General features: G+C 64.0%; 4 protein-coding genes across 4 annotated transcripts; all 4 read right to left on the reverse strand.

Moving 5' to 3' along the window:
* Positions 1 to 1,581: 1,581 nt before the first annotated feature.
* Positions 1,582 to 6,679, reverse strand: CTDSP1 (CTD small phosphatase 1; the record flags this gene model as incomplete). The annotated part of the gene is given in 8 exon segments (XM_083864994.1): positions 1,582 to 3,404; positions 3,511 to 3,696; positions 3,975 to 4,067; positions 4,550 to 4,606; positions 4,842 to 4,943; positions 5,100 to 5,242; positions 6,447 to 6,583; positions 6,585 to 6,679. Coding segments are annotated over 8 exon segments (942 nt in total). The 3' UTR covers positions 1,582 to 3,275.
* A 2,781-nt stretch (positions 6,680 to 9,460) lies between these two features.
* On the reverse strand, positions 9,461 to 16,022 carry SLC11A1 (solute carrier family 11 member 1). The gene is made up of 15 exons (XM_083864684.1): positions 15,931 to 16,022; positions 15,208 to 15,341; positions 14,383 to 14,505; positions 13,986 to 14,105; positions 13,101 to 13,207; positions 12,940 to 13,010; positions 12,763 to 12,830; positions 12,481 to 12,636; positions 12,186 to 12,344; positions 11,916 to 12,005; positions 11,620 to 11,739; positions 11,030 to 11,179; positions 10,875 to 10,948; positions 10,281 to 10,434; positions 9,461 to 10,201 (listed from the first exon to the last, which is right to left on the reverse strand). The coding sequence occupies exons 1-15, from the start codon at positions 15,947 to 15,949 to the stop codon at positions 10,100 to 10,102; spliced, it is 1,647 nt and encodes a 548-aa protein (XP_083720810.1). The 5' UTR covers positions 15,950 to 16,022; the 3' UTR covers positions 9,461 to 10,099.
* Positions 16,023 to 16,918: 896 nt separating this feature from the next.
* CATIP (ciliogenesis associated TTC17 interacting protein) lies at positions 16,919 to 19,468 on the reverse strand (the record flags this gene model as incomplete). Its single annotated transcript, XM_083864900.1, has 9 exons — positions 16,919 to 17,149; positions 17,384 to 17,472; positions 17,574 to 17,650; positions 17,741 to 17,865; positions 18,054 to 18,224; positions 18,368 to 18,454; positions 18,740 to 18,795; positions 18,924 to 19,139; positions 19,393 to 19,468. The coding sequence occupies 9 exons, from the start codon at positions 19,466 to 19,468 to the stop codon at positions 16,919 to 16,921; spliced, it is 1,128 nt and encodes a 375-aa protein (XP_083721026.1).
* Positions 19,469 to 19,757: 289 nt separating this feature from the next.
* On the reverse strand, positions 19,758 to 23,555 carry LOC310911409 (putative hydrolase PNKD; the record flags this gene model as incomplete). Its single annotated transcript, XM_083864901.1, has 9 exons — positions 19,758 to 20,558; positions 20,750 to 20,865; positions 20,976 to 21,062; positions 21,163 to 21,326; positions 21,540 to 21,632; positions 21,774 to 21,832; positions 22,061 to 22,173; positions 22,377 to 22,492; positions 23,419 to 23,555. 9 exons carry the CDS (start codon positions 23,553 to 23,555, stop codon positions 20,385 to 20,387), a joined length of 1,059 nt encoding a protein of 352 aa, XP_083721027.1. The 3' UTR covers positions 19,758 to 20,384.
* Between the last annotated feature and the right edge of the window lie 6 nt (positions 23,556 to 23,561).

The raw sequence follows: 23,561 nt of genomic DNA on the forward strand, positions 1-23,561 counted from the left end.
TCCCCCCAGAAAGGTTCCATAAAGTGAGAGCAATGCAGCACCCTCTTCCTGGGGCGTCCTCTTCCCACCCCCTAATTGGCGTATCATCCCTTACCATGGGACTGTCCCCAAGCTGTTTCACACCCCAGCTGGAAGCCAGATCTCTGGTCACTCCTGGCTTCGCCTTCCTGCCTTGGGGTTTTCCACAGCCCCAAGTTTCTCTTAGTGATGGGAAGGGGGTATACAAAGATGGGACATGGGGGGACAGGACAGGACATAAAGTGGTGGCACTTTAAGCTAAGCCCCATGCCCTGTCCTATGCCCCCAGTCACAAGGATTGGTATCTGATAATGCCCTTGATGTTGGCAGAGAGAAGGGACTGAAGCAGTCCCAGACCCGAGGGTGGTTTTGGGGAATGATCACGGCGTCCATAAAGATGGGAGGGGCAGGTGTCAGCAACAGGCAGGTCCTCGGGCTTCCTGTCCTGCTCTCGTATCTTCCCCAGCCCTGCAGGATTGCTGCAGCTTTATCTTGGCTGCCCTGCTGAGCCAGCAGTCCTGGCCACAAGCACTGCGGGCACCCTGCAATGCTGGGCTGGGCTGCAGCGAGCCCCAAATCCTACCTTGGCGGTGCCCCTCCGCAAGGATCCCCGAAATGATGACGACAGGCTGAACCAGAACAGGAGGCGAGTCAACCATAAAAAAGGGGGTGTCCTGATGCCACAGGGGGGCTCTGCTCTGCCCTCCACTCCCTTGGTCCCCAAACCCTCCTAACCCTGCCACCCAGCTCCTACCTCCTGCCCCCACACGAGTGTCCCCGTGGAACCCTTACCTGGGTGCTGAACCTCCCGTGGGGCTGAGTTTTGGGTGGGGTGGAACACCCGGGTGGCCGCTGTCGCCCTCTGCTCAGCACCACGTCCGGGGCTGAGTCTGTCAGTGTGGCACAGGGGTAGGGGACCCCCGCTGGCCCCAGTGGCCTCACCCCCTCCCCGGGCCCCCCAGCCAGGCCACTAATGAACTCAGTAATTAGTGCAGCCACCAGAGAGGACAGGGACTTTGTTAATGAGGGGAGGCACAGGGCTAATGAGGGCACAGGGGAGGCGGCAGCTAAGAGACATTCCCCAGGAACCCAGAGCCTGCATGTTGGCAGCAGACTGCCTGGGATGGCGGGGGGGAGTGGGGGGGGCACAAGATGTCCCCCAGGTGTCCCCCAATCTATATGGGGAAGGCCTGACACCTTATTTGGAGCAAATTCATTTTAAGTCTCAGAGCTGGGAGGGGGGCACAGCCTATGCACTAAATTTACCCCCTCCTTGTTAAGGGGCAGGATTCCCACCCCAGTGGCACCAGGGACCTTTTCCCAGGAGGAGGGGGAAGGAATTTGGATGGAGGTGCCAGGGCAGCCTGGGGGGGCTGTCCTCGAGTGCGAGGGTGTCCCCTTGACACCAGGCAAGGGGTGACACCTCAAGCCTGCAATCCAAGAGTGCAGGATTCCCCTGCACTGACCTGAAGCATTCCCCACTCCCGGAGGACTCGGGATTCTGGGGACTCCGTGTCCCCCCCACTCTGTACAGTCACTACTGACACACACTCAGGACTACTCTTTCCAAGATGGTTTGACAGCTTTAATCACATGAAGGCACTTGGATCTGGTACCCCAGCCCTCCCCAGCCCCCCATGCTGCCTCTGCATCCCCCAGACCTCTGAAGGGTGCCCAGGGTGGGGGCCGTACTCCTCGGGTGCACCCACAGGCACTCGCTGGGCAGTGGCTGTGCTGGCGCCCTTTGACTTGTCTAATATAAAGTGCTGAGTCCAGCCCTCCTGGCAGGGCAGGATGAGATCCGGGGCTGGCAGGGATCCAGCGGGCTGTGCTACACCAGCCCCATCCCACCCCCCACAACAGGGCAGGGGGTGTGGGCGGGGCTGGGGGGCCCCCTGCTCACCCCCAGCATCAGGAGCGGGGCAGTGCCGGCAGGAGCCGGCTGAACAGCACCGGAAAGCTAAAACCCTTCACACCCACCCCCCAAATACTGTCCCGCTCCCGTCGCTGGCACAGCGGTAAAAAGGCACCCATGATTTTTTGGGAAACCGTTGCTTTTCCCTCTAAAAAGATATGAGGCATTGTCCATATTGTGACATTAAAAAAGGCCTGGCTGAGCTCAGCCCCCTCCAGAAAATCCCTCCCTGAGAGCCCCCAGACTCTCAGAACTGGGGGACACCCTGGCACAAGTCCAACCCCACGGGGGTCAGGGTAACCCCAGGCTACAGAGGGGGCTGCAGTGTCCCCCACCCCCTCCCAGCTGGGGGACTGGGGTAAGGCTGGGAGGGGCACATTAATGCTGGTATGGGGGTCCCTCTCTCCCAGGAGTGGCAGCCTTCGGTGAAGCTGCAGATGGATGTGGTGTGGGGGTTGTGCCCCCTCACCACAGGAGGGTGTCCCCTGGTGGCTAGAGTGGCTCCCAGTGACACAGTGTAACTGGAGAGGGGGGGAGGCCATCTCCCCCCCAAAGTTAGAAAAAAAAGAGGTTGGAGGGGGCGAATAAAGAGCCCCCCCAGGCACAGCCCTTGCAGGGCTAAGGGAGAACAGAGACATGGCGTCCCAAGGCACATGGGGAAGCATTTGTGCCCAGGGGCTCAGCCCTGAGGCTGGGCTGCCCCTGCAAAACACAACCCCTAGGTGGGGGCAGCAGGCATGAAGAGAGGCAAGGACATGCCCCCCACGAGGTGATCAGCTGCACCTAGGGTAGAGTTAAAGGTATGGTGGCAGCCCTATGCACCAAGGCCAGTAAGACTCCCTTCTTTTTTGGAGGGGGACAAGTGTTAACCTGTCCTGTAGCCTCGGCAGATAGGGCCCAAGGGCTGCCAGTCCCCCAGCAGGCAGAGTCTGGATGGAGGGATCTAGTCCTCCCAAAGGCAGTGGAAAGCAGCAGCTGCTGACCCCACCCCCTCTCCCCAGTCGGGGGACAGAGGGGAAAAGGACCTGAGAACCGTTTTGTGGAGGGGGGACACAGGTTGGGGGAAAACGGGGCAGGGGCTGGACAGTGGGGGAGGATGGGACCCCCCCCAATAGGTCCTCAGCACAGCAAGGCAGTGGTCACCCCACCCCACGGCAGAGGGGGCCTTCTCTGAGAAGGGGGGCACCCACATCTCCCACCACCAGCAGGCACGGAGGGCACCCATGCCCACCGGGGCTGGGGAGGATGATGCGGGGCACTCCGGGACCCTCCCTCCCTCAAAATAAGGCACCTGGCTCCCCCGGTGGCACCCCTTGGAAGCACCCGGAGGGTGGGGGGGCCATTAGCTGTTAGTCCGCTGCTTCTTGAGCACTGCGTACACGTCCTCCACCTTGCTGAGCCTCTCGAAGAAGGGCAGCAGGTCCAGCAGTTCCGTGTCCGCCATGTTATCGAACCAGGAGGCCACCGGCACCTGCAGGTGGCACAGGGGACAGTGTGGCACAGGGGACAGTGCTGAGAGAGGGTCCCCCACCACACCACCTCCACACCCCAGCCAGCCTTGCCCTGCAGGTACGTACAGCGTTATCGGGGTGGAAGATGTAGGATGCGGGCGAGTTGTCCACGATGATGATTCGGCGCAAGTCACGGCCCAGGCGGCTCAGGTCCTTCACGTAGTTGCCGCGATGGAAAACACAGGATTCCCGGAAAAGTCGTGCTCGGAAAGCCCCCCATTTATCCAGCAGGTCAGCCACAGGGTCTGCATACTATAGGCACAGGAGGGGCGATCACTGACACACCACACCACGCTGACCACCCCACAGTGAAAATGGCACTCAGCTGTCCACTGGTGCCAGGTCTCTCTGTGCCTCAGTTTCCCTGGCCAGTGCTTTGGAGGGGCAGGTAGGCAAGCTGCCCCATGCTAGCGCTGCCTGTGGGTACACAGGGGCCAAGAGGCCAGAGATGCCTGCAGGTGGGCAGGCAAGGGAGCTGTGCCACTTGAAGGAAAGGGTGGGCGATGCCAGGGCAGGTCAGGGGCACCTACCTTGGCCAGGCTGGCAGTGAAGAGCACACACTCGAAGAGCTCACCCATGCGCTGTAGGAACTCATCCACATGTGGCCGCTTGAGCACGTACACCTGCAGGCAGGGGACAGAGGGCAGCGTGCTGCTGGCACCAGCTATGGCTCACCCAGCACCTCCATGTCCTCCCCAGGGGACACCTGTGTCCCCACACCCAGCCAGCGAGTAGCTCCCTGGCCACACCTCGAGGGAGCTGCCTGTGCAGGCTGGGGGATGCCATGGCCCCACAGGAACGTCCAGGGTGAAGTGTCTGGCCGGCTCCAGAGCCAAGTAACCGAGAACAGGCTGACTGCCCAGACCACAGCCTATCCTGGATTACTTGAAACCGGGGCTGGCCACTGCAGGAGGGCACCATGCCAGGATGCCCCTCACCTCCCTGCCCTGCAAAAAGAGGGGCACCCACCTCTGCCCCACAATGTGCCAAAGGTGGCACCCTGACACCTCCCATTACCCCTTGGTGCAGAGCACTGGGACGGCTCCCAGTCCCCGAGGAGGTGGAATGATGCCCCCCTCCCATCAGGCACCCACCCCGCCGTTACCTGGTGCATGATGCCATCGATTTCCACGGGAATGATGAAGTCGGCGTTGTTCACTGGCTGGGGAAGGGCACACCAGGATGAGCACTGGGCACACCAGGCACCCCTGCCCAAAAGCTGCCTGCCCTCTGCTCACTATGCACCCCTGCCCGCCCCACAGCCCCCTCACAGCGACACCCCAGCTGAGCCAGCCAGGCTGTGCTGGGTGCTGGGCATCACTTTGTGGGAAAAGGGTGGCAGAGCATGTGGGGGGGCGCATGGCAGGAGGTGTAGGGTGGGCCAGGGTGTCCCCCACCTTGAAGGAGCTGTGCACCAGGGTCTCGTCCAGGTCGATGACCACGCACAGCTTGCTGGCATCTTGTGGCTTGATCTCAGGCAGGAGGTGCTTGACAGCAGCCTGCAGCAGAGGGACAGGGGTCGGCAGGGCAGCGACAGGCGGCCAGAGGGGGCACTGGGGGAAGTGCCTGTTCACCCCCCAGTCCTGGCCACACAAGGGAGGCACAGGGGGTGGTAACCCAGCCCCGCCAGTGTCAGGCTGGGGGTGTGGGGTTACCTTGGGCAGAGCCCCGTTCTCCTCCACCAGCAGCGGTGCCCCAGTGGTGCCAGCACAGGGCTCGGCTTCATCGCGGCACAGGCAGCAGAAGAGGGACTGGAGGATGCTGCGGCTCCGAGGCTTCTTGGCAGGGGTCTGGGTACCTGCGGGAGGGCCAAGGGGGGGTGAGGGGTAACCCCGGGGGTACTCCCAGGACTGCACTGGGGACCAGGTGAGCCAGGTCTGGGTGGTGCCCCAGAGCCCCTGTGCCCTTGTCAGACCCCGACCCCCATCCGCTCGGCCTTCCTGCCCTGCCAAGCAACGGTGTCACGGCAGCGCCGCTGACAGGAGTGCCTGGTGACCCCCCACAGCCCCTGACCGGCACATCCCACCCCACGAGTGACCCCCGGGCCCCCCTGCGTGGCCCAAGGCCCCCCCACAGGGGCGCGGGGCTGAGCCCGGGGGCGGCCGTGGCTCCGGGGCCGGTCCCCGCTGTCCCGCCCCGGGGGGCGCACCCCACTCGGGGCGGGGGGGGACGGGAGTATGGGGGCGGGGCCTCTGAAGGGCGGGGCTTACGCCTGTTCTTTTCCCCACCTCCAGGCAACTCCCTCCTCTCATTGGCCAACTCGAGCGCACCGGAGGCGAGAGGCCAATCAGAGCGAAGCGCCCGCCCCTGGGCGCCGTTCTCGCAGTCCCCATTGGCGGAGCCAGGGGAAACTGAGGCAGAGGGGGTGCCCCTGCCCACCCCGTGCCCCGGGGGCGGTGCGAGGGCTCCAGCCCCGGCCCCACTGTCCCAGGGCCGGGTCCTGCTGTGGGTACACCCGCCGTGGCCGTGCCCGTGCCCCCCTTGAGGTGGGCCAGGGCCCCAGCCCTGCAGTGGGGACCCGTGTGGCAGGAGCGCCCCGCTGGGGACGGGGCCCGTTCCCACGTTTGCTCCTCCCGGCCCCGGCAGCTTCCCGGGCCAGGGGGACGAGCAGCGTCAAACCCCCGACAAACCCCCTTCGCGGGGTGGGGGGACACGGGGAACGGGACGCAGGCAGGCAGCAGGGCGCCCGGAGCTCTTCCTGCCTCAGTTTCCCCGCCAGCACCCCTCGCCCAGCTCCGGAGGAAACGGCGCGGACGATCCGAGCAGCGCCCCGAGCCCCGCAGGCACCCCCGGGCTCCGAGGGGCCGAGCACAGCCCCCGCCGGCCCGGAGCCCCCGCGCATCTCCCCGGGCCCGGGCAGGGAGGGATGCAGGGCCGGGCTGGGGCGGCGCGCAGCTCATCGCGCCCTCCGGGAGCGGCCCCCGCAGCCCCCCGGGACCTCCCCCCGTCCCCTCTCCCGCACAAGAAGGGGGCGAGGGGAGCGGTATCGCCCTCCGCGTTACCTTTCTCCTGGAGCGGGGCGCTCCCCTCCTCCCTGCTGACCTGGGCGATGATGGACTGGTGCTCCATGGGCGCCGGGCGGGGGGGGGTGAGGGGGCGGCCCCCCCGGCGCGGCCCCCGGGGGGAGGCGGGGCGGGGGCGCGCGGGCGCGGGGCGGCGGGCGCGGGAGCGGCGCCGCGGAGGAAACTTTGTTACAACATGGAGTTTCCTCCGCCCGGGCTGGGGCTGCAAACATGGATCCCGGGCGCGGTTTCAAGGAACCCCTTAAAAGGGCAACGACAGCGGGGGGGGCCCTCCTCCTCCTCCCTCCGCCTCCCTCCTCCTCCCGGCGCCCGCGCCGCCCGCTCGAACTGGGGTCCCGCCGAGCCGGGACTGCACCGGGACCGGGAGTGTGCTGTGGTTGGGCCGAGCAGGACACCCCCGCCTTGCTCTCCCACACTCCCCCGCCCCGACTGGGAGAGCGCGGAGAGAGGGATCGGTGCTGCTGTCACTCTCCATCCCGCCCGGGGATCCCTCTGCAGCCGCCCCCGGCATTCGCTGGGTGTTCCCTGGACTAGCGGAGAGCCCGGACTAGCGGCCCAAGGCTGGGGGTCCCATCACCCCTGGAGGGCCCATCCCGCAGTGCCCGTGCAGCCCAGCGGTGCGGGACAGCAGGTGCTGGGGGCTGCACCAATAACCGCCGCTCTTTCTATAGTTCTGTCTTCCTCCTGCAACCCCCCAGTTATCTGGGCAATTAATAACTCTATATTATCAATACACATACTTTCCCTTACAACTCCTCCCCTCCTGCCTTCGGCGGGGGGACGGGGCTGTTTCCAGGATCTCCCTGAGAAGCGGCTCTTGCCGGGAGCCGGCGGATGGCACAAGCCCCGCAGAGCAAACCCGCCCCTCCGGCCCCCTGAGTGCAGAACCCGCAGCCCCCTCCCCTCGGCAGCCCCGGGGCGGGCTCTCCCCGCCGTGCCCCCAGCCCCGCCCGGGCTGTCCCCAGGGAGGGGACCTGTCCCGTCCCCAGCCTCGCCATCTCTGCGGCAGGAGGGGCTGAGCTCTGTCAGCGCTGCCTCCAGGGTGCAGCAGGTTGGAAATTTCCCATCTGAGATAATTCGAAATCTTTCCACCTCCTTCACCTGCGCTTTGGGAACTTCAAGAGCTGAGATGGCCCTTTTTGGCCCAGCAGGGGCCGGGGGCCCTGGCCGGGCGGGATGTGGGCGGTGCAGACCCCGGTTACCGCTCTGTCCCCCACACGGCACGGCGGGAGCGGCCCCTGGGGAACAGCGCTGCGGGGGTCCCATCCCACCCCCAGCGTGGGGCCCAAGGGACGTGACACCGGCCCGCGCTGGGAAATGGGGCCCGGGACTGGAAGGTGCCCCCACAGGGAGCTGGGATGCTGCGGGGCGGGCACAACTCTGGCGGTACAAAAGCCGATTTGCACCGGCAGTGCCCGCACTGTCGGCTCCAGGTGGGAACATCCTGACACCAAGTGTCCCCGGGGATGTGGCAGGGACCAGCTGCTGTTGGGGACGGGGACACGGCATCCTGCCACCCCTCCCCTGGTTCTGATGGCGGCAGCGCTTGTGCCTCAGTCTTGCTGCCCCTCCAGGGGACGGCAGCCCCAATGTCTCCTGGGCCAGCAGGAGGAAAAGGAGGAAAGGGGCTGTGCTTCCTCTGCTCTCTATTTCGGGCTGATCCTTGTGCTCCTTTAGCCCAGGTGGAGCTGGATAGGATGTCTGCCCCATGCCCAGTGTCTGGCTGGGGCGGGCTGCAGGGGATGCTGCTCTCTGTGGGGACAGCTGCAGAGGCCACACACTTGTCATGCCCAGGACCCCTGTCCCTTTGGCTACATCCTCCTCCTCCCTCCCTCCCTGATGAGTCCAGCCAGGCCCTGCTAATCCTCCAATTAATGCAATTAGGAAAGTGTCCGGGCCAATGCCCACAGCAGTATTTGGAGCACCACTTCCAGTTGCACTGCCTGCCTGGGGCAGACTGGGCGGCTGGAGGGCACAGGGAGATGCTGTCCCTGGCCTGGGGCTGTGGGACAAGCCCAGCCAGGAGTAGGCAGAGCCCAGTTGGATTGTTTGAGCTGTGGGGGACAGGCACAAGGCAGAAAAGCACGCAGGGACCCATCTCTCCCACCCCACTGCTCCTGGACTGGGGTCCCAGATGCTTTCCCTGTTCTCCAACCCAGCCCTGGCCCTGGGAGCTCTGCCCCACCGAGAGCTGCCCCACGGCTAAGGGACCACAGAGACAGGTCCTGCAGTGGGACACTCCCTCCTAAGGGCTGGATGGCGGCAGGCTGGGGGTGCTCTAGGTTCCAGGTCTCGGCTGGAGAACAGCAAACCCCACAGGCACAATCCCCAGCCCCCCAGCTTCCGCACGCTGGGGACCACTCCAGTGCCCCCCTACACCTTGGTGACCCCCCAGGACTTGCACGCCCGGGCAGGTGCACCCCGAGCCAGGGGCGTCTCCTGCTCCTCCTCCTCCCGTGTCTCGGCTGCGCCCCCGGAGGAACCGGAGCCCCCGCCCTCCAGTGGCCCCACAGCGCTGGCCCCTCCTTCGGGCAGCCGGAGGCCGGGCCAGCGGAGGCGGGGGGAGGCACCGCCCCGGCCCGGCCCGGCCGCCATCGCCCTTTTAAGGAAGGGGACATTCTTCACATAAACAAGAGCGGCCCCCGGGAGCGGGGGGGGTCCCCTCCCGGAGTGGGGGGCACGGCCCGGGGGGTGTCCGGCCCCCCAAATTCCCGCTCCGCCACCCGGCCGGCGTGGGGCGGGAAGGGGGAGTTTGGGCTGGGGGGGTCCTGGGGAGAGGGGGGAGCCTTGAAACAGGCAGGGAGCGTCTGGCGAGTGCGGGCCCGGCGGGGCCGGAGCGCGGCGGGACCCCCCCCCCGCCCCGGGGAGCGCCCGAGCGCTGCGCATCCGCATCCGGCGGTACCGCGGGCGGGAAACGGGGCATCCGGGGCGGGGAGGGCACGGCGGGGCCCCCCACCGCTCCCCACCCCGCGGAGAAATGTAAAACGCTGGCGGTGAGCCCCCCGGCGCCGCCAGGGCCACCCCTCGGCAACCCCGCCCCTCCCCGCCCGGGGCCAAGGGGCCGTGCCCGGGGGGCCGGGGGGTCCCCGCCCCATGCCGGGGCCACGCAGCAGCAGCGAGGCCGAGCCCAGCTTACAAACACGCCGTTTATCAGCCGTCCCCCTCCCCTTGAGTCTCGGAGCCCCCCGTGGGGATGGGGCCGGTCCCGGGGCTGGTGATGGGGGGAGGTCAGCGGTCCCCGGCGGTGATTAGCGGTCCCCGGCGGTGATTAGCGGTCCCCAGCCGTGATTAGCGGTCCCGGGGGCCGGCGGCTCCTGGCAATAATGAGCAGGGGAGTCTCCGCCGCGGCTCGTTCACCGGAGCGTCTGTGATGGGAGAACCTCCCGCTGCTCCCCCACTCCCCTGGCAGCAGGACCGGACCAGCACCCCGGAATTGGCGGGCGCTGGGGGCGGGAAGAAGGGCTGAGCTCTGAGATCTTGGGGGGAGGTCTGCCGCTCTGTAAACCCTTTCCTTGCTGGGTACATCTCTGCCTAAAAGATGCCCGAACTCGGAGCGGCAGCACATCTGTGTCCGGTGTGAGGAGGCCGCGCTGGACGGGGACCTGGGGATAATAACCAGGGACGGGAATCTGTCACCGTGTCCCTGTGGGGTCGAGGGCGAGACCAAAATTGAAGCGGCTGTGGTGGCCCCGGGCCAGGAAGCGGGCTCCGTGTGCGATGCTGCACGTCCAGATCTGCAGGGGCAAAGGCGACAGGGCCGTGAGCTCCCACCTGGGACACCGCCCCGCCCCTGTCCCGCCCTGCCGGCCCTACCAGGTAGGCAACGAAAGCCAAGTAGACGACCAGTAGCAGGCCCAGGGGAATGTGGTACTCCAGGCCGTGCAGAGTTGGCAAAAAGTCCACCACGAAGTAAACGTTGATGGCGCAGATCAGCCCCGTGATGAGGATCATCAGCACCTTCCCTGGGCTGTGAGCAGGGCAGGAGCATCAGTGCCAGGGCAGGGCCCCCGCCCTGTGGTCACTGGGCACAGGGGGCTGGGGGAGCTGAGTTTGGAGGTCTCAACTGGGACATCTCTGCACCCATCAGCTGTATTTCATCCCGTGGTGGGGCTCTAGGTGTGGACTTTGGCCACCTTCCTAACCCAGGGCTGGCAGTGCCAGAAGGATGCTGTCCAGGGGTGCCCAAGGAACCAGATGTGCCATTGGGAGGAAGATAACGAGGGCAGTGATGGGGTCTGTTTTACCCTGGCTGCCCTGGGCAGGTGGGAATGAACATACCCCTCCACTATCCATACACTAACTGTCCATGGCATGGGCTGTGGGGGCAGGATGGGCCAAAGGGGAGGTGCCTGCAGCCAGAGCTCCCCACTCTGCCTCCTCTGTGCCTCCCCATGCCCTGGCACTCACAGGCTGTTGCTGAAATCCTGCATGAGCGGGCGCAGGCTGGTGAAGGTGAGGACAGGCAGCACGGCAAAAGGCAGCTGAAAGGAGAGGGGGATGAGGACGTCACGGCTGCCAGGCTGGGGTGTTTGGGGGCAGGTGATGCCCTCCCACCTCCTTACCAGGATGCTCTGCAAGGCGTTGAGCAGGTCATTCATGCCCGTGAGGTGGCTGACATCCTTGAAAGCAGCCACAAAGACAGTGGGCAGGATGGCAAAGGAGCGTGTGAAGAGCACCCGGGTGAAGCGGGACCAGCGGAGCTGCAGGAAGCCCTGGAACACAGAACAACCTGCACCCTCGCCATGCCTGGGGGGCCGTGTCCGGGAGACCCCCTAAACCCTGGCTAGGAGGAACATCTCCCTCCTTTGTGCCAGGGCACTGAGCGGCTCTTGCAGGGCTGCCGGGCCCCGCTAGGTGTCAGCTCTGACTCATTAACAGAGGATCTAATTAATTAGGGAAACACTGCGTGGGGCACCCACAGGGTGCAGTGGGTGGGCACCGTCTCCATCCCACCTCCTGAGGAACAAGGAGACTGGTGCTAGCAAGCTGCCAGCCAGCAGCTCTCTGCAGGAATGGTGGGCAGTTATGTCCTCCAAATACTCCTGGGGGAAGTGTGCTGCCCACAGAACCCCTCCACCCAGGGCCCACCTGTGATTTTCCTCGCTCTCAGCTGCTCCCTGTGGGGGCAAGGGCCAGAAATCCTTTTTCTCACCTCCATGACGAACTGCCCTGCATAAGTCCCAGTCATTGTGGAGCTCTGTCCTGCTGCCAGGATCCCGATGCCCCAGATGTACAGAGCTGCTGCCCCGAAATAGCAGCCCAGGATGACGCCCTGTGTAGGGACACTCCAGTGGGCACCCTAAAGTGTCCCCTACCCCAGGCATTCCCATCATCTCACAGCTTTCTAGTGGGGTTATAACTGCCCCCAGCCCCAGGAGTTGATGGGGAGAGTGATGTATCCCCCAAATGGGAATGGATGCTCACTGGACACAGCCTGGTGGCACTCACCCCCTGGTAGATATCCACAGAGACTGACTGGTTGTTGCTGGGGAAGATGTCGGCATAGTGACTGATGCTGCTGTTGATGCACTTGTTGTGCTGTAAGGCATGGCAGGTACGAGTGTTACAGCCACCCAGCAGCTCCCACAGACACAAGGGGATCCCCACACACCATGTCTCAGGGAGTGAGAACATGCAGTCCCCAGGGGATTCTCATCCTGCCCATGGCCACAGCTGGGTACAGCCATTATCTCCCTGTGGACACGAGGTGACACTCACCACGTCCTCATTTCGCTGGTGGTAGAAAGCCTCACCAAAGACAGTCATGACAAAGAGGTTGATGAGGAAGGAGACGAAGAGGGCCAGGCAGGACTCGATCAGGAAATACATATTGGCCTCCTGCACTGCCTCCTTCTTGGACCGGTCGATCACCCGTGTCTGGGCATGGCCAGTGACATGGGTGTCACAGGGTCACGTGAGCACCCCTGTCCCACAGCCAGGACCAGCTGGTCCCCACCAAGTGTACCCTGAGGCACCTGGCAGGACAGTGCCCATGGCAGTGCCTTGATCTCACCTTGACCAAGGAGGAGTGGAGGAAGATGTTATGGGGCATAATGATGGCGCCAATGATGCCCATGGCCTGCAGCAGCTCCTTTCGTCCACAGCCCGGGCAGCTGGGCAGGAAAATGCCCTTCAGCACCTCCACCTGCTCTGGCCCCACCACCACGTACTGGGAACAGTGAGAGGGGGCACTGTGAGCTGCCTGACATCCCCCTACCACAGGCTGGGGACACCATGTGGCAGTGTCCCTTGCCAGCCGTGCAGGAAAGAGGTTGTTCCCAGCTCCCCCCTTCACCTCATAGCCAAAGGTCAGGGCCATGAGCATGATGAGGAAGCCGAAGAAAGCCTCCAGTTTGCGGAGCCCTAGAGAGGTCAAGAGAGATGGGGTGGAACAGAGCAGGGGACACTGGTGCCACATGGGCACCAGTGCTGCCTGCGTGACAGTATCCCCAACCCTCATCCTGGCACTCACCATACTTATCAAGGAAGAGGAAGAAGAGAGTGTCCACGATGGTGATAAGGACCCCACCCCAGAGGGGGATGCTGCAGGATGGCCAGGAGTGGGATTAGATCCATGGCCCTCTGTAGAGTAGGGCCATGGGGGAGGCTGGGGGTCCCTGTGGGGAGGCTCACCGGCCAGCTGAGAGCAGGCTGAAAGCAATGGCTGTCCCGATCACCTCCTGCATGTCAGAGCCAATGATGGCGATCTCAATCATGAGCCAGAGCAGCAGGCGGGGCACCTGGGGGGACAGGGCACCATGCAGGGCCTGAGCCCGCAGTGACACGTAGCTCTGGGCAAGCTGGCACAGCATCCTGTGTGCAAAGCCCTGTCTCCAGGCTGTAGCAGCCCACCCAGAGCAGCATGGGGACCCCGAAAGACCCCTCTCAGCTTCTTTCACAACACAATCTCAGGGTGAAAGATGGATGCTGAATCCGAGCCTGTTCCCCCCTCCCCATCCCTGTCCCAGTGAGAGCTAAGGATAGGACCCGTCTGTGTAGATACGGGGGGTTTGAGGGAGGCAGGGCAGAGGGATGTACCCACCCCTCCTTTTGGGGACCTGTCATTCAGCCAGCATCCCTTTGTTCGTTCCCCCATCAGGATCGTGACACTTAGACGGACCCGTAACTCTCCCCCTCCTCTGTCATGCGATCCCCACCCTCGAGCGCCTCCAGCTTTCGGCCCCGACACGCACAGCCTTTCCCGCGTCCCCGCTTCGCGTGGCTGCCCCGACGCCCGGGCTCACTCCCGCGGGGGACGCTCTCATGTGTCCCCAGGTCAAACCAGGACACTGACGTAGCTGCTTACCAGCTCTCACCCTGGGCTCCTGTACTGCAGGGGTGTGGGCACTAGCTGGGGAACGCCGGGGGGCTTTGGGGAGCCCCTGGGAGAGAGGCAGGTCTGGCACAGCATCTTCCTGCTCCTCTCCAGCCCTGCGAGTCCCTGCTTGGATTGTCACCAGCCCAAGCACAGGGTCCGCCCCCGACTGTGATCCCAAAGGCCTCCCCGTGGTTGCTCACCTTGGGGTAATAGAGGTAGCAAATCTCGCCCAGGTCCTTCCCGGTCACCACGCCCAGACGGATGGCCAGGCGCTGGCACAGCAGCCCCAGGACGGTGGCCCACAGCAGCACCCACAGCAGCTGGGGGCAGGAGGGACTGAGTACTGGGCAGGATCCGGCTGCCCGGGGATGCCCAGTTCAAACAGGGTTTCAGGGAAGAGGGAGGGGTCAAGGGGGGCTCTCCCAGCCCAGTCAGAGAGGTGCGCCCCTGGCACCCCGAGGTGCCCTCTCCCTGTGCCGAGGGCCCCCCGTGCCCTTCCTGCACCAGGGCTGGGGAAACCAGCTGCCATGGGCAGCCGTTGGCGCTGGAGAGGTTACGAAACTCCCGCCTGCTTCCCGCGCCCGGAGCCGGGCTCACCTTGAATCCCGCCAGTGCCCCGCTTTGCAGGTCTGACTCCACGTTGCCTGGGTCCAAGTAGGCGATGCTCATGAGGAAGCCGGGACCGGTGAAAGCCCAGAGTTTCCTAAAGCTGAACCCAGGCTGGGACAAGGCAGCAGGTCAGAGCCAGGAGCTCCTGTTCCCTTGTCTCCTTATTGCACATCCAATTCCCTTTAGCCCAGTGCTGCCCGCGTGGATGGGTTTAGCACATGGAGGTCGTTCTCCTGACAGTTTTGGATCGGGAGCGGCTGCCCCCAGCCTCTCCCTGTTAGCAGCAGTGCTGGAGGGGCAGTGATCCCCGTCTCACCCATTGGACAGTGGTTTGCAGGGGGTCCCAGCACTGTCAGGCACTATTAATTGCATTCCATGGGATTCCACTTCTGTCCTCTGCTTTTGCTGCTCCTCCTGACTAGGGAATACCATTATTTCCCCTTCTCTGTTCCACTGCCCCGAGACCAGGCAAGGATGGAGGGGGCTGGTGGAGTGCAAAGCTGCTTTGGGGAGCCCCACTGGGCTCATCCATGGGTGGCCCAGGAGGTGTGTGAGCAGTGGGGTGATCCTTGCGGCTGGGTAGCACCTTGCCCCATTGTCTTAGTTTCTCCATCTGGAAAACTTTAAGCACGGAAACACTCAACCTAGGGCTGTGACTTGCCTGAGCTGGGTCTGGGGTGCTGGAGGCATGTCCCTGGGGCTTGATCAAGACACATATTCCTCACTGCAATGGCCTTTTGTCTCTCCACCTCCAGCTCCTTGCAGCACTGTCCCGCTCCCCTGCCCTCCCTGAGACAGCCTTGTGGCGCCTACCCCACTGCCCTTGGGGATGGTGATGAGCTCATCCAGGTAGGTCTGGTCCTGAGTGCCAGGGTGCTGTGGGGGCATGGGACTCCTGCCAGTGCTGTAATTCTGCTCTTGGCCCCTGTTCAGGGACCTGGTGAGGCCTGAGGGAGACAAGGAAGAAGAGGAGGGGAGGTGGCAGCCTGCCAGAGGGACAAGGACACTGGTGGGCTGGCTGCCCTGGTACCAGCTTCCTCCAGTCCCACCTAACCCTACCTGATGAACCCCATGAGGCATAAGCACCAGTTTTCCAGGGGGGGCATGAGGATGGCTATATGAGATCTACCAAAGGCTACCCAAAGGGATCAGATACCACCCTCCAGCTCAGGTGTCCCTAAAACCCCTGGTCTCAGCCCCATCTTGTCCAAGACCCAAGTTCATATCTGGGCAGCAGGGACAGGAGGGAACCATTCTCCAGCTCCTGCTGCTGGATGGGCATAGAGTGAGGACAAGAAGCTGGTACTGGTCCTAATTCCCCCTCTGCAGCCCACCTACATCCTGGGAATTGGTTCAATCATATTCCCAGGCTTGAGGGAACAGAGGATGGGGCAGGTGGGGAATCCTGGACAGGCTGGGAGAGATGGTGCCCACTGAAAGATGGAGCACAGCCAGGGGTCCCAGGGTGGAGGGAAGGGGGTCTAGGGGATGAAAGGAGGCACAAGGGGACCCAACAACCCCAGTTGTGAGGCTCACCTGGTTCCAGTGATGCCATGGGTGGACCCGGTGCAGCCACAGTGCTGAGGCTCCCTGATTTCAGCACTGAGTGCAGTGCCTGCCGCCCAGCTTTTAAAGGACCCCCCGCAGTTGTGTCATCCCACCCCCCCTCAGGAGGAGAGGAGAAGGATAGGAGAAGGAAGTGCTCCTTCCCTACTCCTGTGAACACACATAGTCTCGGTTCCCCCCCATCCCCCCCGGTGCCAAAAGGCCCCTTCGCTCCCCTTTGCCTCACACACTTGCAAACACGAGACACTCTAACTGTGGTGTGGGAGCATGTCTGCATGTCACTCTCCATCACATGCCAAAGGTTCTGCTTGGGTGACTGGGAGGATAGGGGACAGTGTCCCACAGAGCAAGAAGGGAGGGCTGGCCCCACGGGAGTAGGGGAAATGCCATAGAAGTAGGAGTGAGGAGGAAGCAGGCACGTGTTGCATAAGCAGATAAAAATGCACCCTTAGCTGCTGGAGGAAGCACTCAGCCAGGCAGGCTCTGTGGCACAGGGTGCTCACATCACCCTCGGGTGCAGGGACCTTCATGCCAAAAATAGAGTGCCAGTGTTGCAGTGTCAAGCTGTGCCTAAAAAACTGGGGCACCCCATCCCCAGGACCCTCATGGTTGTGGAGGTGGAAGGGGGAGCAGCTCAGGTGCTCCCATGGGTACCTGGTTAGTACTGGCTGCCCCTCTGGGGTACCCTTGTGCCAGCCAGGCGCTGTCCCACAGGGAGGTGGGCAAGGGGTGTCTCCCAGGAATGTGTGGGGTGGTGGCAGGTGCAGGGATGTGAGCTTGGCTCTGCTCCACAGTATGCCCCAGGCACTCCTCTCCCCCTAAGCATGGGCTAGAATAGCTGGGAGGGGGACAGGGTCCCACCCAGAAGGCATAGTGGGGCTTTAGCACACAGTTCAGCTCCTCCCTGAGCCTCAGTTTCCCCAAAGCAAACAAGACTGGACAGGCAGTGCTGGGTGCTTTATTTGCTGTCAGCTGGAGGATGGTCAGGTGGGGAGTTGGGGAGGGGGTTGGCAGCCCCAGTAGAGGAAAAGGGGGTCCCAAATGGCCGCTGGTAGGCGAAGAATTCCGCAGCAAAGGAGATGGGGTCATGTGGCTGCTGGAGAAGCAATGCCTGGAGGAAGTCAGATAGCAATGCCCGGACCTCGGGGTGCTGCTGGAGGTAGGCAGCATGGGATATTTGCAGTTCATCCTGCAGTGGGGTGGACAGGGTGGGTGAGGTGGGCATGAACACACGTTTCACCCCTGGGCACTGTGCCAGGGAGAGGGGGACAGGAGCCTGGGTCCTTTCCCACACTTAAGAAGGTGTGAGGAAGGATGTTGGTTGGCCTGCCCCCTCAATGTGCCTCCTGGGCACATCAGGGGAAACCCTGCTGGAGACTGGCACAGCCCCATGTCCTCTTGTCCCCATGTCCACCCATCTTACCTTCCTGTCCAGGAAACAGGAGTAGAGCTGGATGTCTTCCTCCCAGTCCAGGGGCTCTTTGGGGAAGGGGAGCTGGGGGCTGAACCTACCTAGTAGCAGAAAGGCAGGGCAGGGTGTTTCCACTGGACTTCCAAACAGTGGGCAGGGGCTCCCTGTGCTGGAGGGGGCACAAGTCTCCCCTGCTCAGTACCTGACTTGCTGAGGATGGACTCATCCTGTAGAAGCATCACCACTGGGGAGCCAATCTGCATCAGCTGAGCCAAACGCCTGAGAGTGGAAGAGCCTTTGAGCTCCCCATGCTGTGTCCCCACCAGACTGGCAGGACTGGGGTGCCTCTGACTGGAGCCCTGCCCTTACCCGTTGGGGAGGAAGCTGCTGTGCCAGACTGTGGAGGCACCTGTGCTGGTGTGCACGGCTCGCTCGATCACAAACACCTCAGTCTCTGCTGAGCCCACTTTCTGCCTCTGGATGCCCAGGGCAGACTGGGGGCAGTACAGCCAGGAGTCAGCCTTGTCTCAGAGTTACCCCTGCCCCCAGGTGCCATCCCCATGTGTCCCCCCATGGTGTCAAACACATTCTGCCTACTCCCACTTCCTACATCCCATCCTGGTATCCCCAACCTGATCCAGACCTCCCCAGATCCCACAGGCCCTCCTGACTGGTGGCTCACATAGCTGGAGGTGCAGAGGTCACCCTCGGTGTCCATGGCTGGGAAGACCAGGTCGGGGGGCATTGTCTGCCGGCAGGCCAGCAGCCGCAGCATCAGGAGGCTGGCGCCCTCCAGCAGCAGCCCCCGCAGCTTGGCCCGGCTGTAGGAGAAGCCCAGGGATTGTGGCTCTGCCTGCAGAGAGACCTGGTTACCTCACGGGACAGCCACAGCTCCACATCCCCAGGGACAGCAACCCCCAGGGCTTGGGACACCCCGGGTGAGACAGGCCAGCTGTGCTGCCCCCTCCCAGGATGTGACCCTGCCCTCAAGCTCACCTCTCCCTCCTGCAGGGTTCTCGTGACAGTCATCCCATGCTCATGGCTCACAATATGGACCGTCTTCACTGTGGGGTGTGGTCTGAGCTGCGGAGGGGTGGCAGGCACGGGGTGGAGGGTAGGGCCATGGCACCCCCTCCTCTGGGGTGGCACTCTCCAGCACCCCTCTCAGTCGGGGTACCATTCCAGATGCATTGCAGGAAACTCCCCACCCCAGCTGCCACCCAGAGGAGGGCTTGGGGGCCAGGCTGGTGGCTACTACTGTGGCTACTAGTACCCGCAGTAGCCTTGCAGGGGGCAGCACTGCAGGGCACACCCCAGGGCAGCGGGTAGGACATAGGGAAGGGGACATGCCACCACCATATCAGTCACCTCTAAGCACTCCTGCTCCTCCTGCTCCACGGTCTCCAGCTGCCAGGTCACATAGGCTGGCAGAGGAAAGCCATGCTCAACCAATCCCATTGGCACTGTCCCCATTCCCAGCCCTCAGGGCTGGTGGACAGGGATTTTCCAGCCCTGGGGAGGAAGGAACCCCCCCAAAGCCACCCTGGCTCACCTTTGAGTGTTCTGGAGACAGGCACACCATCCTGCCTGCCTCGGAACCTGGTTTGCACCAGGATGCAGCTCTGCACCGGCTCACCCTCCCGCTGGTAGGGCGCCCACTGGGCTGCCATCCACCACTGGCCCTCTGCCTTGTCTCTTAGTGGTGGGGCCCCCACGGCCACCGCTGCCAGCGACTCAGCAAACAGGCACCTCTCCAGCTCTTTCAGCCCTGCCCGGAGGGATGGTGACCGCAACAGAGGGACAGTGACCGCGGGGAGATTGTCACTCGGATCACTCCCTCCCCGAGTGGCTGTCGCCCCTGCCCAGTGCCCCTCCCTGTCTCCATTCCCGCCCTGCAGACTGGGCCGAGCCCCTCACCACTTTTCCCGCTCCATCCCTCGCTATCCGTGCCGCTCCCGCCGGGCCCTGTGCACATTCCCCGGGCACGGTGTGGGGGGACAGGGGGCTGGAGGGGCACGCACCGATGCGGCTCAGGAACTCGGCGGCGGTGTCGGCCAGGGCCGGGGCCCCCGATGCGCTCTCCCGGCGGGGCTCCATGCCTCGCCCGGGGCTCTGCTGCCGGACCCTCGGGTGAGGGGCGGCGTGGCTCCCTCAAACAGCGGTGCCGGCCCCACGCGGGACCCTGGGGGCAGTGACACCCACCCCAGCCCCTGCGGCCCCCCGCCCTCCCCCCAGGCCCCCGGCCCGACCCCGGCGCCCCTGGACGCCTCCCCGTCTCCCCGGCAACGCCCTGGCCCCACCCCTTAAAGGGGCCGCGCCCCGCCCCGGGTTTAGCGCCGGGGGGTCCGCACAGACAAGGAGAGAAAGGGACGGACAGGTGTAAAATCGATCTTTTATTTGGGGCATGGGGATGATTGTGGCTCCGATCCGCAGTGAAGCAGCGCCCTGCCAGTGGCCCCGTCCCCGTCCCAGTGTGTGTGTGTGTACAGGGGGGCTCCGGCATCAAGGATGGGGTGCTGGAGAGGAGCCCCTCGCCTGGAGGTAGAACTGCCGGCCCGCCTCCCCTTGATGGCTCCATCCCAGCCCCCACAAAGGAGATGCACAACACTGGGGGCTCAAGGGGAGGGGGCTGAGTGGTAGTGGTGGTGGAGGGGAAATTGGAAACTCCCAGAAATACGGGGGGGGGGGGGGAGGGGGGTGTGGAGGGGGGATTGTAGTAAAAGCCCTTGGTGCCATTCCTATAGCCCCAGCAGTGAGGCCGGGGGCTACGGATCCCTTGAGAAGGGATTGAGGTGCTTCTAAGTGACAGCTGGTGACTGCCAAGTTCGAGGGAGCAAAGGCAGGGATCACTTATGGGGTGCTCACTTAAGGGGGTGAACACTCTTCCCCCTCCCCCAACCCCGCACTCCAGGAGGGAGATTCACAGCAAAACAAACAAAACAGTCTTGGGCCCCCTGTGCCCAACCATCACCCGGCCCCATGGAAAGGAGGGATCCGGGGAGTGGGGGTGGATCTAGGTGGCCTGGTAGAGATCCTTGCGCCTCCGCACCTCCTTGAGGACACGGGCACGGAAGGCGTCGAGGTCCTCCCCTCCGCCTTGCCACAGTCCCAGTGCCTCCTGCAGCTCTGGCCGGTGGGTCCGCAGGAAGGGGTTGTAGGTCTGCTCTTCCCCCAGTGTGGAGGGGCACTGTGGGGGCAGCTGTTCAGCTCCCCTGCTGGAGGCAGCACCCCCAGCAGGGAGCTGGGAATGCCCCCAGCACCCCCTGCCCCTATGGCACCCACCATGCAAGAGGGTGTTGGGGTGCAGCATCCCTGCCAAGGGAATCCCGTGAGGGGTTGGGGTGGTGGGTGCTGCACCCAGGGACCCCCATGCCTCACCGTGCTCCTCTTCTCCTGGCGTTGCTGCACTGCCCACTGCAGCTTCTGCTCCAGCGCGGAATTGTCCAGCTCCAGGAGGCTGGCGAAGCTCAGGCACTCCAGTGCATATTCATGGCCTGTGGACCCCCATACACAGCCCTTGGCATCACCCCCACCCAGCTCTCCACCTTGGCAGTGGGGAATAGGGGGACACCAGCAGCTCTGCCCTGCTGTTGGGGCCACTCACCTGGCCAAAGCAGCGTGTCCTCGCCCAAGCCCATGGCCACATCCAGGGAAGCGAGCATGGTCTCAGGGGAGCCCTCAAATGGTCTGCCTGGACCCCCACACAACCGCCTGTCATGGGGGAGTCTGGGGCTACCCCATAGCCCATCCCAGGATGGGATGACTCCCCGTCTGGGGTTGGGGGCACTCACCACAGCCAGCAAGGAAGAGGAGGTCCCCGGAGAAGAGGCAGGGGGGGCCGCCGAAGGGGCCCCCATCCAGCACATACACCATGTGGCCCACGGTATGGCCAGGTGTGGCGAGCGCCTCGAAGGTCAGGCTGCCCACACTGACCTTCTCCCTGTCTGTAAGTGGGCTGTGGGAACACAGGGCACCGTCAGGGTGCTCCCCCCAACCCCAGCACCTCAAAATACGCACCTCTCCTGGCAACCCTTCCCGCACACTGGTGTCAGGACATGCCCGACATGGTACTAGGGGGGTGGACTGGTGGGTGAGTGCTGCAGACAGTGGTGGTTGGGAATGAAGCCGCCCCCAAATTTACAGGGGTGCTAGGGGGTGCAGGACTTACTTGGTGAGCTGTGGGATGGCATCGAGAGCACTGCCATACACCTTGCAGGAGCTGTGCTTCTGGCGGAGTGCCTCGTTCCCTCCACTGTGGTCCCTGCAAGACAGGGAGGTCACAGACCCTAAATGTACCTCCCCATACTCTCCCCACTAAATGGGACAGGGCTGGGGGTCACCTCAGGTGGGGCAACCTTCACAGCAGCTACCAGCCCTTCCAGGGCCAGCTCTTGCCGCTTACCAGTGTTTGTGTGTGCAGAATATGGCCTCCAGCACCACCCCCTCTTCTTCGACGGCAGCCTGGGAGTGGAGAGGAAATATGGACAGAGAGATTAGGGGGGACAGAGAACCCAGATACCAGTTTCTCCCTAAACCCTGTCTCCTCCAGCTCTCCAGTCTTGCCTTGGGCACTAAGGGCTGCAGATTAGGGGTAGACTGCTCCCCTCTAACACCAAAATAATAGAGACACACCACTTCCTCACCTGGAGACAGCCAAACAGCAGGTCAGAGTGGTTGTGAGGGTCTCACCTGTACAGCCAGCGGGTCAGAGGGGTCGATGACGGCTGCTTGGCTGGAGCCAGTGTCAATGACTAGGTAGCTGTAGTTGTTGGAGAGCACGGGAATGGGCAGGATTTTCACCCCTGGGGGAGAACAGACAGAAATCAAGGCATGACCCCCCTGGCTGGAAAAGGGGAGTCCGGGCCAAACTCCCCACATCTTACATCAAATTCTTAGTTGAACATGCTGTGAGCAATTCAGTGATGGCAACCCCTCCCCAGGTCAGAGTGCCAGTGCTGGGGGACACTGCGGGGCCGCGGTGTGGGAGGGGCTCGGCAGGACTCACCAGGGAAGCAGTAGGGCTGGGGCACGGAGTGGCCGTGCGGATACCGCTCCCGGGCCTTCTTCACCTGCCGCTGGTAGAAGAGGTAGCCCAGGCGCGTCCGGGCGTACAGGCTGTACCTAGGGAGGGCAGACACCCCTGGGCATCAAACCCCAGCTCCCCCAAGGACTCCACTTGGGAAAGGGGCTACCGCCGAGGCTGCGACTCCTACAGGGAACCTATACAGGGCCACTTTCTCATTCGGGGGGGAATAGAGGTGGTGTGTACCCCATATCCCAGATGCCATCCTGTCAGGGCAGGACTGGTTCCCCAAGCAGGCACCCTCCGGGGGGGCATTGCTGCAGGGTGTCACCAGGAGAGGCTGGAGATGGCTGTTCCTGCCCATTCTCCAGGGGGGAAATGCCCAGGCTTGCCATAGTATAGGGCATCAGGGAAGACAATGGGCCGAGGAAAAGGGAGGCAAGAAATGCCCCCGTGCATGTGGGGGTGGAAAAATCCTCCGCGTTTGCACAGCAGCGATTCGGGACGGGACGGGGAATGGTGCAACGATGGACACGTAAAGTGCCGGGTTACAAAGTCCATTCCCGGCCGAGGGCACCCCTGGATGGCACACGGGGAGCAGTCCCTGCAGTAGCCGGGAGTCCCCCGCGTCTGTGGCGGTGGGAACCCGAACCCGGGGAGCCGGCGCTCTTGCCTGCACCGGGCAGCCTGACCACGGCCGGGGAACCGGGGCAGACACCGGAGAGAGGGCGCCCGGCACGGGAGGGTGACCGGCACCGCGCGGGGGGAGTCGGCGGCTGATCCCCGGCCCCGGGCTGACACCGCCGCCCCCGTTCCCCCGGCCGGAGCGGGCTGAGCCCCAGCCCGGTCTCTCCGAGCCGGTGCGGCCGCAGGTTCCTCCCGGGCGGCTCCGCACGAGGAGCAGGGGAGGATGGCGAGCCCTCCCACCCGGCGGCGGCGGCACAAAGGCGGGCGGCGGCGGCCGCCTCCCCGCGGGGGTCCCGCAGCGGCGAACGCTCGTTCTTTCACCCGCTCGCTCACTCACCCCAGGCGGAAGAGCAGCGGGGCGGCGAAGGCCATGAGCGCGGCGGCGGCGCGGCGGAGGAGGCGCAGGCAGGCGGCCCCGAGCCCGCGCGCCCCGGCCGCTGCCGCCGCCGCCGCCCCGCCGGGCCCCGCGGCCATGCCGCC

The sequence above is a fragment of the Zosterops lateralis genome (genome assembly GCF_965231275.1).
Source record: "Zosterops lateralis genome assembly, chromosome: 7".
Classification (NCBI taxonomy): Eukaryota; Metazoa; Chordata; class Aves; order Passeriformes; family Zosteropidae; genus Zosterops; species Zosterops lateralis.